The sequence below is a fragment of the Ursus maritimus genome, unplaced genomic scaffold (genome assembly GCF_017311325.1).
Source record: "Ursus maritimus isolate PB19 unplaced genomic scaffold, ASM1731132v1 scaffold_4, whole genome shotgun sequence".
Lineage (NCBI taxonomy): Eukaryota > Metazoa > Chordata > Mammalia > Carnivora > Ursidae > Ursus > Ursus maritimus.
Genome location: NW_024426552.1, coordinates 64,411,797 through 64,429,169, shown reverse-complemented (window position 1 = coordinate 64,429,169; position 17,373 = coordinate 64,411,797). Strand labels below are relative to the sequence as shown.

At 36.9% G+C, this 17,373-nt stretch overlaps 1 protein-coding gene and 1 pseudogene across 1 annotated transcript in view; one reads left to right on the top strand and one right to left on the bottom strand.

Annotated features, from left to right (window-relative positions):
- Positions 1 to 17,373, bottom strand: part of EAF2 (ELL associated factor 2) — a 64,087-nt gene that overhangs the window by 9,620 nt on the left and 37,094 nt on the right. The window contains exon 5 of the mRNA XM_008708178.2: positions 4,659 to 4,910. Within this exon, the coding sequence (XP_008706400.1) occupies positions 4,659 to 4,910 (252 nt within the window). The remainder of the gene's footprint in view (positions 1 to 4,658; positions 4,911 to 17,373) is intronic.
- LOC121100439 lies at positions 5,238 to 6,598 on the top strand (annotated as a pseudogene).

Here is a 17,373-nt window from a genome sequence, read left to right as displayed (position 1 = left end):
GGTGATGCTCATTAAGGAGGTCACTTGATGTAATGAGCACTGGGTGTTATATGCAACTGATGAATGACTAAATTCTACTCCTGAAGCTAATACTACACTATATGTGAACTGACTTGAATTTAAATAAAATCTTGAAAAAAAAATGCGCTGAAGATCCACACAGACATTTTTCCAAATAAGTCATACAGATGGCCAACAGACACATGAAAAGATGCTCAAAATCATTCATCATCAGGGAAATGCAAATCAAAACCAAAATGAAAAATTACCTACACCTGCCAGAATGGCTAAAATCAAAAAGAGAATAAATAGCAAATATTGGTGGGGACAAGGAGAAAAAGTAACCCTCATACACTATTGGTGGGAATGTAAATTGGTGTATCCACTGGAAAACAGTATGGAGGTTCCTCAAAAAATTAAAAATAGAAATAATGTATGATCCAATAATTCCACCACTGGGTATTTACCCAAAGAAAATGTAAACCCTATGTCAAAAAGATATATGCACCCCTATGTTTATTGCAGCATTATTTACAATAGCCCAGATATGGAAGCAATCTAAGACTCAGAAGGATAAAGAATATGTGTCATATATCTACAATGGAATATTATGTAGCCATAAAAAGGGATGAGGTCATTCCATTTGTGGAATGGACCTAGAAGGTATGCTAAGTGGAAGAAGACTGAGAAAGACAAATACCATAGTTAAAGGGGACTTTAAAATATGTTATAAAAGATGGTATTGGGTCTGATAAGGTTGAGAAATGAGATCACTATAGTAACAGAGGGTTTATTTCCTCTTATTAGGAAACTTTCATTTGGATAAAATATATCAGAAGAAGAAATTCACTGTTTTTTTTAGAGAAATCCCAAATGGTTACTACTAGTATAACAAATCACTGCTGGCTTTTGCCTATCATTTTTGCATCCACAATCATTATTTCTATAGTTTTTTGATTCTCCTGAATTTTTTATGCAATTACATTCTTTCTTGTTCTCAATTCTTATATCTCATTTCTTTTACTTGTTTTATTGCATTTGCTAGAACATTCAGTACAACGTTGAATAGAAATGATATCAGTCTTCCTTGTCTTCTTCCTAACTTGAATGAGAATGCTTGTAGAGTCTAAATTACCATGTCAGCAATAGTTTTGTTTTTTTGTAATTAACTTTTATGAAGTTAAAGAAATAGAGATCATTGGCCTAAGCCAAAGGCAAACACTTAACCGACTAAGCCACCCAGGCACCCCTGTAACTATGTTCTTAAGTAAAATTGTTCTACATTGTTTTTTGTGTTATTCTTGTTTAGTTTTGATGTTGAGATCATCCTAAAATTATAAAAGAACTGGGTTGCTTCCCCTACTTTTCTATTCTCTGAAACAGTTCGTAGAAGATAAGAATTATTTGTTCCTTGAATATTTGTTAAAATTCATCTGTAAAACAATCTTCAGTTTTCCAGCATCCACCTCTCCAGGGTGGAGAAGAAGAGACATTAAGTATTGCTGGTTTCTTCAGGCTTTCCATTTCTCTTTGAGTCATATTCGATAACACTTTTTCTAGAAAAATCATCCATTTCCATCCCAAATTTACTGGGATGAAATTTTTATAAAATTCTCATAATTTAAAAAATAAAACATACTATAGCTAAAATTTTATCCATTTTTTTCATTTTAATATTTTTATTTGTGTTTTTTCTTTTTTTCTTCATCATTTCTCATTAGCGGTTAGTTTTTTTTTTTTTTTAAGATTTTATTTATTTATTTGAGAGACAGAGAGAGAGAGAGCACGCACATGACAGAGTGAGTGAGCATGAGTGGGGGGGGAAGGGCAGAGGGAGAAGCAGACTCCCCACTGAGCAGGGAGCCACACCCAGAGATTGATCCCAGCACCCTGAGATCATGACCTGAGCGGAAAGCAGACGCTTAACCAACTGAGCCACCCAGTGCCCCGACTGATCTTTTTATTTGTTTTCAAATAAATTACTTTTAGTTATGTTTATTCTCTAATATTTCTTTGTTACCTATAGTTTTGATTCTAACCTTTATTACTCTCTTTCTCTGCTTTCTTTAAGCTTAAAACGGTATTGTTTTTTCCTCAAGAGGAATCTTTCATTCATTTTCAATTTTTTTTTAAATAAAGAAACATTTTGAGGCTATAAATTTCCCTGTAAGTATCATTTTGGCTGCATCCTCAAATTACTAAGATATATTATTTTTGATCTTGCTTAATTGTAAATATTTTATAATTTCGTTATAGTTTCCTTTTAACATGTAAATTAACATGTAATTATAGTTTCCTTTTAACATGTAAATTATTGAAGTTTCCAACCATTTATTTTAAAATAATTTTTGTTTATGTTTTCATTGTATTATAGTCCTATAATATGATATCCTATAAAATGTGAACTCTTTGAAATATGTTATTTCCTTTACTCAGTATGAAGTAATTACTAAAATGTTTTATATATACCTTAAAAGAATGTTCCCTTCACATTTTGGAATTCTGTATTTACTATTAGAATAGGCATGTTAATTATGTTGTTCAAGGATTTTATACCCTTACTAAATTTGTCCGCTTGATTACAGATAGATTATGACAGAGACTTGTCAGTATCTTCTTTGTCTATCAATTTTTATTTTATATATATATGCTCACACATACATACAACTACATATTTTAATATATATGCACATACATGGTGAAGATATATTATTATGGGCATATAAATTTGTAATTCTTTATCCTGCTGGTGAATTGAACCTTTTGTCATTATTTGGCCATTCAAGAAATCAGACACTCCAATTTTACCTCTTAAGGTAGGAAGATTAGCACTAACAACATTAACAACTGGAAGTTCAAAAGACCTTTCCTGGTACCTATTTAATTCATAGTTCTACTTTCTCTGCCACCTAGACTTGGCTCTTTCCTTCCTTAATTCTGTTATTTGGCTAGAGCTAGAGTCAATCCTTCCTAGCCGCTTTCTTTGTTATTGTTAATTAACATGGTGAGATTAGCTTTAAATAAGCAGAAAGTCTCATTCTATCCCTGTCAACCTGTATGCTTTTATTTTAAAAGAAGTATTTATTGAGCATCTACTATGTATCAGGAACTGTGCTAGATACTAGTATTCAATGATAAGCAAAAATAAACATAATTGGTCCTCCTGGAGCTTATGCTTTAGAAGAAAGCAAATTACACAAAAGATATAACTTTATAATTATGACATTTGATATAAACAAGATATTGCTCTGAAGTTCTACAAAAAGGGGGATTTGACCTTGTCAGGAAGGTGTCCTTGATAAAGTATGCCTTGAATTGTAATCTAAAGGAGAAAAAGCTAACTACATGATAGGAAGGAAGTGTTTCTGCCTGAGTGAATAGCAGTGTATAAGGGCCCTGAGGTGGGTGAAAGTATTTGAGTACAGTGGCAAAAATTAGGTAAATGTTGCTAGAACAGAAAGAGCAAGACCATTATAGTAAAATGTTTTGTCTCTATCATAAAAGAAATTGCAAATGACCCTTGAACAATGCGAGGGGGGTTTAGGGGGGCTGACCCTCTATGGTGAAAAATTTGCATATAACTTTTGACCCCACAAAAACTTAACTACTAATAACCTACTGTTGACCAGAGGCCTTACTTATAGTAGAAACAGTCGATTAATACATATTTTGTATCTTATATGTATTACATATACGTATTCTTAATAACATTAAGAAAATCATAAAGAAAAGAAAATACATTTACAGTACCAAAAAAAAGTCTATTGAAAAAAAAAAAAATCCATGTGTAAGTGGACCTGCACAATTCAAACCTGTGTTGCTTAAGGGTCAACTGTATGAGCTATTGAAAATTTTAAAGCAGGAGGGGTGACAAATTATATTTTAATTATGAAAAGATCAAAATGGCTGCAATGTACATGATGGAACAAAATGGGCTTGACTAGATAAAGGGTAAACCAGTTAGAAAGTCACTGCAGAGTTAAAAGCAAGAAATAACAGCAAGTGGAACTAGAGTGATAGTAGTGAAGATACAGAGAAGTAGATGAATTTGAGAAATATTAAGGAGGTAAAATAAACAGGACTTGATAAAGGATTGACTACACTATAAAAAGGGAGAGGAAGTAAATCCTTGCATACAATTAGGCTTCTGGATTGTATCATTAGATGAATCTACCTTTCACTAAAAGGAAACAGTGAACCAACGATTGTAAGTTGGTTTTGGACAAAGTGAATTTAGGATGCCCTTACTAAAACGTGGTGTCGGACCTGTTTCCAGAGCTCAGAGGTCTGGGCCAGAGAAGCAAATTTACAAGTTATCTATACATAAGTACTAATTACAACAGAAATAGAATGTGGAGTAAAAAGGAAAAAAAGACCTAAAATAAAGGCTTGAGAACTCCAGCTCTAATTACTAAGTAGAAGATTCTAAACTGGCAAAGGAGAAAGAGAAATATATCTAGAGAGAAAGGAGAAAAACCAATAAGACATTATATCACAGAGTCAAAAGAAAAGGAATGAGTCAACAGAAAGGTAATGGTTAATCATAGTATCAAATGAATAAAATGAGTTTTTCTTTTTATCCAAATTTTAGATCATAATCACTAGAGCTCCATGCTGAATTCTTACTTTTCCAATTACTCATGTTTATATATACTTACTTAAAGTATTCATCAGAAGGCCACTGTTGTCATGAGATCTATTCTGGCTGGCATCCATATCAGGAATCCTGCAGTGTGACATGGCAGGATGTCCTGAGATATAATTCCCTGGATCAGAAGGAGAGGATCTGCACTCTTCATCGTCTGAGTCACTGGAACTATCCTCACTACTTGAAGATGATGAACTTTTGGAATCTGATGAACTCTCACAACTACTCATCTGGTCCATTAGACTAGCTTCTGCCTTCAGTTCTGAAAATAAAACAGAAATTAATAGGTTAAATAAATAATATTAAATATAAATATTAAATAAATAAAAAAATGGATGTGTTAGCTTCTAAAAAACCATTGTTGAGGAATAAATGAGATTAAACATACATGTAGAGTATTTAAAACATTTAAAAAGCTCCTCTACCATTAAAAGACATAGGCAATGCCTAAATCTAAATGCTATATTTATTATACCATTATACTTAAATATGTATGTAATTCAAATAAAATAATGTGAAAAATTAAAACTGTAAAAATTAAAATCTATTTTAGCAGAAACCATCCTCCAATTCCCCTTACTCTCTTAATATGTATAAGGCAGTATAATAGTATATACAGATGAATTTCTTTTTTTCCCCCAGCTTTTTTGACCTATAATTGACAAAACTGTATATACTTAAAGTGTATGACAGGCTCCCAGCCCCAGTTTAAGAAGCAACTTGGCCTGACAAAACACTTCCCCTTGAACCAAGAATCTGGACATTCAGTATAAGCAGTTGAGTGATGCTGGTTGGAGAGAGTTCCCGCCTCTGATCCAACTGTTTGAGGTGGTCAGGCTGGATGACAGGGGCCTCAAAGAGCTGTGTTCCAAGGATGTCACCTGTGCTCTCTGGGCCAACCTCTCCCTGACTGAGTTAGCCTTTGCACCAAAGAGCTGGGTGATGCTGGTAGGCACCTGGTGCTCCAGGGCCTGTAGAGCCCCACCTGCAAGATATAGAAGCTCAGCCTCCAGAACTGCTGCCTGATGGAGGCTGGCTGTGGAGTCCTGACCTGCGTGCTGCACTTGGTGCCCGTCCTGCATGAACTGCACTTCAGTGACAATTTGTTGGCAGATGCAGGCCTGCAGCTGTTCTGCAAAGATCTCCTGGACTCACAATGCCACCTTGAGACACTTCAGCTGGAGTACTGCAACCTGACAGCTGCCAGTTGTGAGCCCCTAGCTGTGGTGTTCAAAGGCCAAGCCACACTCCAAGGAGCTCATGGTGAGCAACAATGACATCTGCGAGGAGGCATCTGAGTGCTGTACCAGGGCCTGGTAGACTCGGCCTTTCAGTTGGAGATGCTCAAGTTGGAGAACTGTGGCTTCACGTTGGCCAATGGTAAGGATCTGTGTAGTATTGTGACCTCCAAGGCGCTGGACCTGGGTGACAAGCTGGGTGACCTGGGTATTGTCGAGATGTGCCCCAAAATGCTACACCCCAGCTCCTGACTCAGGGCCCTGTGGCTCTGGGACTGTGACATCACCACTAGGGGCTGCAGAGACCTGTGCCACGTCCATAGGGCCAAGGAGAGCCTTAAGAGTTGAGCCTGGTTGGCAATGTGCTGGGGGACAAGGGTGTCTGGCTACATGTGAGAGCCTGTGGGAATCTGGCTGCCAGATGCAATACCCATGGGTGAAGTCCTGCAGCTTACGGCCATCTGCTGCCACCACTTCACGACATAGACCCAAAATAGTATCTCATGGAGTTGCAGATGAGCAACAACAAGCTAGGGGATTCTGGAGTCCGGGAGCTCTGCCGAGGTCTGGGCCAGCCTGGCACCCCACTGTGAGCGCCCTGGCTGGGGGAATGCGACTGACGGACAGTGGCTGTAGCAGCCTGGCCTTGCTCCTGCTGGCCAACCCCAGCCTGCACAAGCAGGAATTCAGGCAACAACTACATGTGCTCTGAAATAGCATGGCATCTACTGGATGAAGGAGACAGAGGATCACCTGCAGGTCCAGGAAGGGCACAAGCTGAACCTGAGGGTCATCTTCTGAGTCGCCTCCAGCCCCAGCTTCTGAAACCTGCTCTCCTAACGGGCCCTACCTAGGACCCAGCAGGGGACTGGCTGCTCCTAGGGGCTCTCACTCTGGTGTCCTAGCTTTGACTGAAGAGAAACACTCAAATCAACTGACTTCTGGGAGAAAATTTTAGACATTTTATAATTATTAAAGCACTTTGTTTTTGGCAAGAGGAAAAAACCCAAAATATACAACTTAATGCTTTGATATACATTGTGAAATGATTATCATAATCAAGTTAATTAACATATTTATCACCTCATAGTTTCCATTTGTGTGTGTGTGTGTGTGTGTGTGTGTGTGTGTGTGTGATGGGAACATGTAAGATCTGCTCTCTTAGAAAATTTAGACCGGATACTATTGGCACAAAAATAGACACATGGATCAACAGAACAGAATAGAAAACCCAGAAATGAACCCACAACTTTGACAAGGCAGGAAAGAATATCCAGCGGGAAAAAGATAGTCTTTTTTTTTCCCAAATAGTGTTGGGGAAATTGGACAGCAACATGCAAAAGAATGAAACATGACCACTTTCTTACATCATACACAAAAATAAATGTTTAATGGATTAAAGATGTAAATGTGAGGCATGAAACCATTAAAATCTGAGAGGAGAACACAGGCAGTAACCTCTTTGACATCGGTCACAACAACTTCTTACTAGATATGTCCCTGAGGCAAGGGAAACAAAGCAAAATTAAAGGACTTCATCAAAATAAAAAGCTTCTGCACAGCGAAGAAAACAACAAAACTAAAAGGCAACCTTCAGAATAGAAGATATTTGTAAATGACATATCTGATAAAGGGTTAGTATCAAAAATATATTAAAAATATGTAAAGGTATTAAGGAGGGCACATTTTGCATGGTGCACTGGGTGTTTTATATGCAAGTAATGAATCATGGAACTTTACATCAAAATCTAGGGATGTACTATATGGTGACTAACAATATAATAAAAAATTATTATAAAAAAAAGAACTTATCAAACTTGACACCCAAAAAACCAAATAATCCGATTAAATAATGGGCAGAAGACATGAATAGACATTTTCCAAAGAAGACATACAGATGGCTAATAGACACATGTTATGAAAACAGCCCAAATGTCCATGGACTGATGAATGGATAAAGAAGATGTGAGATTTATGTGTGTGTGTGTGTGTATGTATATGTATATATATATATATTTATATGTAAAAATATCTCCAATGGAATATTACTCAGCCATAAAAAAGAATGAAATCTCATGATTTGCAATGACATGGATGGAGCTAGAGAGTGAAATAAGTCAGTCAGAGAAAGACAAATACCATATGATTTCACTCATGTGGAATTTAAGAAGCAAAACAAATGAACATGGGAAAAAGAGAGAGAGGCAAACCAAGAAACATACTCTTAACTGTACAGAACAAACTGAGGTTTGCTGGATGGGATGATGGGAGGGGGGATGGGGTAAATAGGTGATGGGGATTAAGGAATGCACATGTTGTGATGAGCACTGGGTATTGTATGTTAGTGTTGAATCACTGAATTGTACATTTGAAACTGATATTACACTGCATGTTAATTAACTAGAATTTAAATAAAAACTTAAAAAGATTTAGATACCCTAGATTATATTAGATCCTCAGAACTTATTCATCTTATAACTCTAAGTTTATACTCTTTGACCAATATCTCCTCTTTCTCCCTACCCCCGCAGTCCCTGGCAACCACCCACCTACACGGTTTCTATGAGTTTAACTTTTTTAGATTGCTTCGACATGTAAATGAGATCATACAATATTTATCTTTCTTTGTATAGCTTATTTCATTTATTTCTCCCTTCCAATAGTTTGTTAGTATATAGAAATGCAACTGGTTTTTGTATATTGATTTTCTATTCTGCAACTTTACAGAATTCATTTATTCTAACAGTTTTTTGCTGGAGTCTTTAGGGTTTTTTAGTTTAGGGTGGAGTCATGTCATCTATAGAAACAAATTTATTTCCTCCTTCCAATTTAGATCCATTTCTTTTTCTTGCCTAATTGCTCTGCCTAGGATTTTAGTACTATGCAGAATAGAAATAAAGAGAATGTCTTGTCTTATTTCTGATCTTAGAAGAAAACTTTCAGCTTTTCACTGTTGAGTATGATAGCTGTGGGCTTGCCATACATGGCCTTTATTATGTAGATCTGTATTTCTTCTGTATCTAATTCATTGAGAGTTTTTAAGGTGAAAGTGTTGAAATCTGTCAAATGCTTTTTCTGTATCTACTGAAATGATCATGTGATTTTCATCCTCCATTCTGTTAACAGGATATATCACATCTATTGATTTGCGTATGTTGAATATCCTTGCATTCCCAGCATAAATCCCATTTGATGATGTTGTATAATCTGTTCAATATGCTGTTGAATTTGGTCTGCTAGTATTTTGTTGAGGACTTTTGCATCTATGTTCATCTGGGATATTGGTCTATAATTTTTTTAGTGTCCTTCTCTGGCTTTGATATCAGAGTAATACTGGCTTTGTAAAATTAACTTGAAAGTGTACCCTCCTCTTCAATTTGTTGGAACAGTTTGAGAATAACTGACATTAATTCTTCTTTAAACATTTGGTAGAATTCACCAGTGAACCCATCTATATGGTCCTGGGCTTTTCTTTGCTAGGAGATTTTTGATTACAGATTCAGTGTCCTTACTTATTATTGGTCTGTTCAGATTTTCTCGTTCTTCATGATTCAGTCTTGGTAGGTTGTCTCCTTCTAGGAATTTATCCATTTCTTCTGGGTTATACAATTTGTTGGCAAATAATTTTTCAGTCTCTTATGAATGTATTTTTGTAGTATCAGTTATAATGTCTTTCATTTCTCTCTTTTTTTCTTCCTTAGTCTAATTAAAAGTTGGTCTGGTTAATCTTTTTTAAAAACCAACTCAGTTTCATTCATCTTTTCTATTGTTTTTCTAGTCTATTTCTCTTATTTCTATTCTGGATAATCTTTATTATTTCCTTACTTCTGTTGACTTTGGGCTTAGCTTTCTCTTCATTTACTAGTTCCTTGAGGTTATAAAGTTAGGTTATTTGAGATCTTTCTTTTTTCTTAATGTAGGCATTTATTCCTATAAACTTCCTTCTTGAACAGTGTTTGCAGCATCCTGTAAGTTTTGGTATATTGCATTTCCATTTCATTTATTTCAAGATTTTTAAAATTTCCTTTCTGATTTCTTATTTGACCCATTTGTTGTTCAGGTGCATGTTGTTAAATTTCCACAAATTTACGAATTTCCCCATTTTCCTCCCATTGTTGATACTAGTTTCATACCACTGTGGTTGGAAAAGATACTTAATATGATTTCAATCTCCTTAAACTTGTTAAGACTTGCTTTGTGACCTAACATATGATGTATCATGGAGAATGTTCAGCATATGCTTGAGAGGAATGTGTTTTCTGCTGCTACTGTATAGTATGTTTTATACAAATCTGTTAGGTCTATTTGGTCTAAAGTCTAGTTCAAATACAATATTATCTTATTGATTTTCTGTCTTGATGATTTATCTATTGCTGAAAGTGGGGTATTGAAGTCCCCTACTATTTTTGCATTGCTATCTCTATTTCTCCCCAGATCCATAAATATGTAATATATTAGGGTGCTCCAATATTGGATGCATATACATTTACAACTGTTAAATCCTTTTGATGAAATGATCCCTTTATCATTATCTAATGACCTTCTTTGTTTCTTGTAACAGTTTTGACTTAGTCTGTTTTGTCTGAAATAATAAGTATAGCTCTTTCTGCTCTCTTCTGGTTTCCATTTGAATGGAATATCTTTTTCTATCCCTTCACTTTCAGCCTATATGTATCCTTAGAGCCGAAGTGAGTCTCTTATAGGTAGCACCTAGTTGATCTTGTTTTTTATCCATTCAGCCACACTATGTCTTTTGATTGGAGAATTGAATTCCTTTCCATTTAAAGTTTCATTTATAGGTAAAGACTTACTATTGCTACCTTGTTAATTGTTTCTGGTTGTTTTGTAGTTTGTACCTTTTGCTGTCTTCCTTTGTGATGTAATCAATTTCTTTGATTTGATTTCTTTCTTCTTTGATTTCTTCCTTTTGGGTGTCTATTAGAAGTTTAAAATCTCTTACAGTTATAACAGTCTATTTTAAGCTAACAATAACATCTTCCAAATACAAAATCTTTATCCTTCTATTCCCCTTCCTACAGTTGGTTTTTGATGTCACAATTTACATCTTTTTTTTAAGATTTCATTTATTTATTTGACAGAGAGAGACAGCCAGTGAGAGAGGGAACACAAGCAGGGGGAGTGGGAGAGGAAGAAGCAGGCTCCCAGGGAGGAGCCTGATGTGGGGCTCGATCCCAGAGCACCAGGATCACACCCTGAGCCGAAGACAGACGCTTAACGACTGCGCCACCCAGGTGCCCCACAATTTACATCTTTTGAACTTGTGTATCCATTAACAAATTATTATAGCTATTGTAATTTGTAATACTTTTGTCTTTTACCTTTTATACTAGGGTTAAGCAATTTATACACTACTATTACAGTATTAGACTATTCTAAATTTGACCATGTACTTAAGTTTTCCAGTGAGTTTTATACTTTCATTTGTTTTCATGTTACTAATTAGCATCCATTCACTTCAGCTTGAAGAACTCCCTTTAGCATTTCTTGTAAGCCACATCTGGTGTCAACAAATTCCCTCAGCTTTGGTTAATCTGGGAAAGTCTTTGTATCTCCTTCATTTCTGAAGGATAGCTTTGCCAGTTAAAGTATTCTTGGTCGACAGTTTTTCGTTGTTGTTGATTTAGCATTTTGACAATATTATCCCATTCTCTTGGCCTGCAAGGTTTCTGCTGAGAAATCCACTGACAGCCACATGGGGGTTCCCTTATATGTGAGGAGTTTCTTTTACTGTTTTCAAAATTATTTCTTTGTTCTTAATTTTTGGTAGTTTTATTATAATTAGTCTTGGTGAAGACTTAAAAATTTTTTTAATGAAGTATAGTTGACACATGATGTTAGTTTCAGGTATACAGCATAGTTATTCAACAACTTTATATGCTATGCTATGTTTACCACAAGTATAGCTACCATCTGTCATCATGCAGTGCTATTATAATACCACTGTCTATATTCCTTATGCTGTGCCTTTTATTCTTGTGACTTTCTTTGGGTTGATATTGCTTGGAGTCTTTTGAGCTTCATATATCTGGATGTTCATACTCAGATGTTCCAATCTGGGAAGTTTTCAGTCATTATTTCTTTAAATAAGCTTTCTCTCTCTCTTCTCCTTCTTGGATTCCTATAGTTCATGCATTGTTTTGCTTAGTGGTATCCCCTAACTAACATAGGCTCTCCTCACTCCTTTTCATTCCTTTTTTTCTCCACTGACAAGTTAATTTCAAATGACCTATCTTTGAGTTCACAGATTCTTCCTTTTGCTTGGTAAAGTCAGCTGTTGGTGCTCTCTACTGCATTTCTTAATTTCATTCATGGTATTCTTCAGCTCCAGGATTTGTTTGGTTCTTTTTTATTATTTCTATCTCTCTGTTGAAATTCAATTTTTGTGTATTGTTTCCCTGATTTTATTGAGTTGTCTGTGTTCTCTTTTGGCTCTCTGAGCTTCCTTAAAACAATTGTTTTGAATTCTTTGGCAATTCATAGATCTCTATTTCTTTGGTATCCATTATTGAAAAATTGTTGTATTCCTTTGGTGGTGGCATGTTTCCTTGACTTTTCATGTTTCTTATAGCCTTGAATTGATGTCTGTGCATTTTATGGAACATTTATTTCTTCCAGTAGGTAAAAAGAGCAATAATGTCAATATCCTCTTTGGTTTAGCATTTCCAAAAAAATTTTTAAGATACACAAAATTTATGGTTATGTGAGGTCTTCAGCTACCATTTGGATCAATTTTATGATTTTACAAATGAGGAAACCTAGGTCCAAAATGAACAAAAATTACCAGATTTTTAGGGGCAGAGTCAAGTCTACTGACTTTCAGGTCAATGTTTTTCTAGAATATGAATACAAATGTCAAGTAGTTGGACAAAAAATTTTTAATCATTTTTTTTTTTTTTTTAGCAGGTAGTCACCCTGGCTTAGCACACAGATACAAACATTTCAAGGTAGGCACTTGGGCGTCGTGAAACAGTAGCTTCCTGCACTGGGGAGCTGGCCAGACTCACAGACTAGTAGCTGCTGGGAAACCAGACTGAAACCAGGAGGTAGTAGTGCGCTTGCAACCAGAGTAAAAACCGGAGCTCTGGAGCGGGGGAACCAGAGTGAAACCGGGAGCTCCAGAGCATGCACTCCAACCAGACTGAAACCTGGAGCTTGGGAGCGCACATATGACCAGAATGAACACTGGAGCTCTGGAGTGGGTGCGCAAACCCAACTGAAACCAGGAGCTTGGGAGCACGCAGGGGAACAGGGTGGCTGGCAGTTTTAGAAGCACAAAGGGCAGAGATGTGCCGGCCCTGGGAACAAGGACTGGGAGAATGGTTGTGGGGCTCACAACCCAGATGCTGAGGAGTTTTTAGCAGCACCGACAGAGATGGAGTTAGATTGGTCAGGAGAGCTCAGTGAAGAGCAGACTGCGATCTCTCTGTTCTGAGACAGAGGCTAGGATATGGTCACTGCTACTCTGACCCTCAGAAGAGTCACAGAAAACTGCCAGGAAAAGCTGCCAGAGAACAAAAGCCCAGAAAAACTGGTTTTCACCCATCCTCCCCCCTGCCCACACAGGGGACAGGGCAACTCTATCCAAACAGGGTTGCCTGAGTATCAGCATGGCAGGCCCCTATCCCAAAAGGCAGGCTGGAAAAACAAGAAGCCCACATCCCTAAGGTCCCTATAAAACACGTGCAACTTGCTTGGGTCCTGGTCAATAATTTGGGCTCTGTACATCCCAGCAACCAAACCTCATCAGAATGACAAGGAGGAGGAACCCCCAACAAATGAAGAAACAGAGACTGTGGCCTCTGCCACAGAACTAATGGATATGGATATAACCAAATTGTCAGAAATGGAGTTCAGAGTAACAATGGTCAAGACGACATGTAGGCTTGAAAAAAATATTAAGGAAAATATAGAATCTCTAAGGGCAGAAATGAGAGTGAATCTGGCAGAAATTAAGAATGCTATGAATCAAATACAGTCTAAACTGGATGCTCTGATGGCCACGGTAAACGAGGCAGAAGAACGAATTAGTGTGTTAGAAGATGAGATGATAGAAAAGAAAGAAAGAGAAGAAACATGCCTTAAGAAACTCCACTTTCAAGAAATAAGACTACAGGAGATTACTGACTCAATGAAATGTTCCAATGTCAGAATCACCGGCATCCCCAAGGGGTGGAGAAAGAGAGAGGTCTAGAAGAGATATTTGAACAAGTTGTAGCTGAGAACTTCCCTAATCTGGTGAAGGAAACAAGCATTCATGTTCAAGAGGCAGAGAGGACCCCTCCCAAGATTAATGAGAACAGACCAACAACATGTCACATAATAGTACAATTTGCAAATCTTAGATCGAAGGAAACAATCTTGAAAGCGGCCGGGAACAGAGATTCCTCATGTACAGAGGGAGGAACATCAGAATAATGTCACACCTGTCTACAGAGACCTGGCAAGCCAGAAAAAGCTGGCAAGACATATTCAGAGCACTAAGTGAGAAGAACATGAAGCCAAAGATTCTTTATCCATCAAGGCTGTCATTCAGAATGGATGGAGAGACAGGAGCTTCCAAGACCAGCAGAAACTGAAAGAATATGTGACTACCAAGTCAGGCCTACAAAAAATATTAAGTAAAAAGATCCCTAGAGTGATACAGAACAGAAATTTACAATCTATAGAAACAAAGACTTCACAGGCAACATGACATCATTAAAATCATATCTCTCAGTAATCACTCTCAATGTGAATAGCCTAACTGCTCCCATAAAATGCCACAGGGTCACAGATTGGATAAAAAGACATGACCCATCCATATGTTGTCTACAAGAGACTCATTTTGAACCTAAAGATACATCTAGACTGAAAGTGAAAGGATGGAGAACCATTTTTCATGCCAACAGACCTCAAAAGAAAGCTGGGGTAGCAATTCTCATATCAGACAGATTAGATTTCAAGATAAAGACTGTAGTTAGAGGTACAGAAGGACACTATATTATTCTTAAAGTGGGTATCCAACAAGAGGATCTAATAATTATAAATATCTAATTTATATTAGATATATAAAGGGGAGCAGCCAGATATACAAGCCAACTCTTAACCAGAATAAAGAGATATAGATAATAATACATTAATAGTAAAGGACCTCAACACTCCACTCTCTGCAATAGACAGATCATCTCAGCAGAAAATCAACTAAGAAACAAGAGCTTTGAATGATATATTGGAACAGATGGACCTCATAGATATATACAGAACACTACACCCTAGAACAACAGAATACGCATTCTTTTCAAATGCACATGGAACTTTCTCCAGAATAGACCATATTCTGGGTCACAAAACAGATCTCAACCAATACCAAAAGACTGAAATTATTCCCTGAATATTCTCAGACCACAATGCTTTGAAATTGGAACTCAATCACAAGGAAAAATTTGGAAGAAACTCAAACACTTGGAAACTAAGAACCATCCTGCTTAAGAATGATTGGGTAAACCAGGAAATTAAAGAAGAACTTAAGTAATTTATGGAAACCAATGAGAACAATAACACATCAGTCCAAAACCTATGGGACACTGCAACAAAATCCTAGAGGAGAGCATAGGCAGCAACCTCTACGACATCAGCCACAGCAACCTTTATCATGACACATCTCCAAAAGCAAGAGAAACAAAAGATAAAATGAATTTGTGGGACTTCACCAAGATCAAAAGCTTCTGCACAGCCAAGGAAACAGTCAAAAAAACTAAGAGGCAGCCCACAGAATGGGAGAAGATATTTGCAAATGATACTACAGATAAAAGACTGGTATCCAAGATCTACAAAGAACTTCTCAAACTCAATACATGAGAAAAAAATAAATCATAAAATGGGCAAATAGACACTTTTCCAATGAAGACATACAAATGGCTAACAGACACATGAAAAAATGTTCAAAATCATTAGCCATCAGGGAAATTCAAATAAAAACCACACTAAGATATCACTTTATGCCAGTTAGAATGGCAAAAATTGACAAGGCAAGAAACAACAATTGTTGGAGAGGATGTGGAGAAAGGGAATCCCTCCTACATTGTTGGTGGGAATGCAAGTTGGTACAGACACTCTGGAAAACAGTGTGGAGGTCCCTTAAAAAGTTAAAAATTGAGCTACCCTATGATCCAGCCATTGCACTACTGGGTATTTACCCCAAAGATACAGACATAGTGACGAGAAGGGCCATATGCATCCCAATAGTCATAGCAGCTCTGTCCACAATAGCTAAATCATGGAAGGAGCCGAGATGCCCTTCAACAGATGACTGGATTAAGAAGTTGTGGTCCATCTATACAATGGAATATTACTCAGCTATCAAAAAAGAACAAGTTCTCAACATTTGCTGCAACATGGACGGCACTGGAGGAGATAATGCTAAGTGAAATAAGTCAAGCAGAGAAAGACAATTATCATATGATTTCTCTCATCTATGGAACATAAGAACTAGGAAGATCGGTAGGGGAAGAAAGGGATAAAGAAAGGGGGGGTAATCAGAAGGGGGGATGAAGCATAAGAGACTATGGACTCTGAGAAACAAACTGAGGGCTTCAGAGGGGAGGGGTGTGGGGGAATGGGATAGGCTGGTGATGGGTAGTAAGGAGGGCACGTATTGCATGGTGCACTGGGTGTTATGTGCAACTAATGAATCATCGAGCTTTACATAAAAAACCAGGGATGTACTGTATGGTGACTAACCTAATATAATAAAAAATATTTAAAAAAACAAAACAAAACCTATGGGACACTGCAAAGGCGGTCCTAAGGGGAAAATACATAGCCATCCAACCCTCACTCAAAAGAATAGAACAATCTAAAATGCAGTCCTTATATTCTCACCTTAAGAAGCTGGAGATAGAACAGAAGAACAGGCCTAACCCATGCATGAGAACACAACTGATTAAGATTAGAGCAGAGATTAATGAATTAGAAACCAGGAGCACAGTAGAGCAGATCGACAAAACTAGAAGCTGGTTCTTTGAAGGAATTAATAAGATCAATAAGCTACTGGCCAAACTTATTCAAAAGAATAGAGAAAGGACCCAAATTCATAAAATTATTAATGAAAGGGGAGATAGCATGACCAACACCAAGGAAATAGAAACAATCATTAGAAATTATTATCAACAACTATATGCCAATAAATTATACAACCTGGAAGAAATGGATGCCTTCCTGGAAACCTATAAACTACCAAGACTGAAACAGGAAGAAATTGATTATCTAAACAGACTGATTAATCATGAAGAGATTGAATTAGTGATCAGAAAACTCCCAAAAAACAAGAGTCCAGGGCCTGATGGATTCCCTGGGGAATTCTACCAAACATTCAAAGAACAAAGAAGAAATAATATGTATTCTCCTAAAGCTGTTTCAAAAAAATAGAAACAGAAGGAAAACTACCAAACTCATTCTATGAGGCCAGTATTACCTTGATCGCCAAAC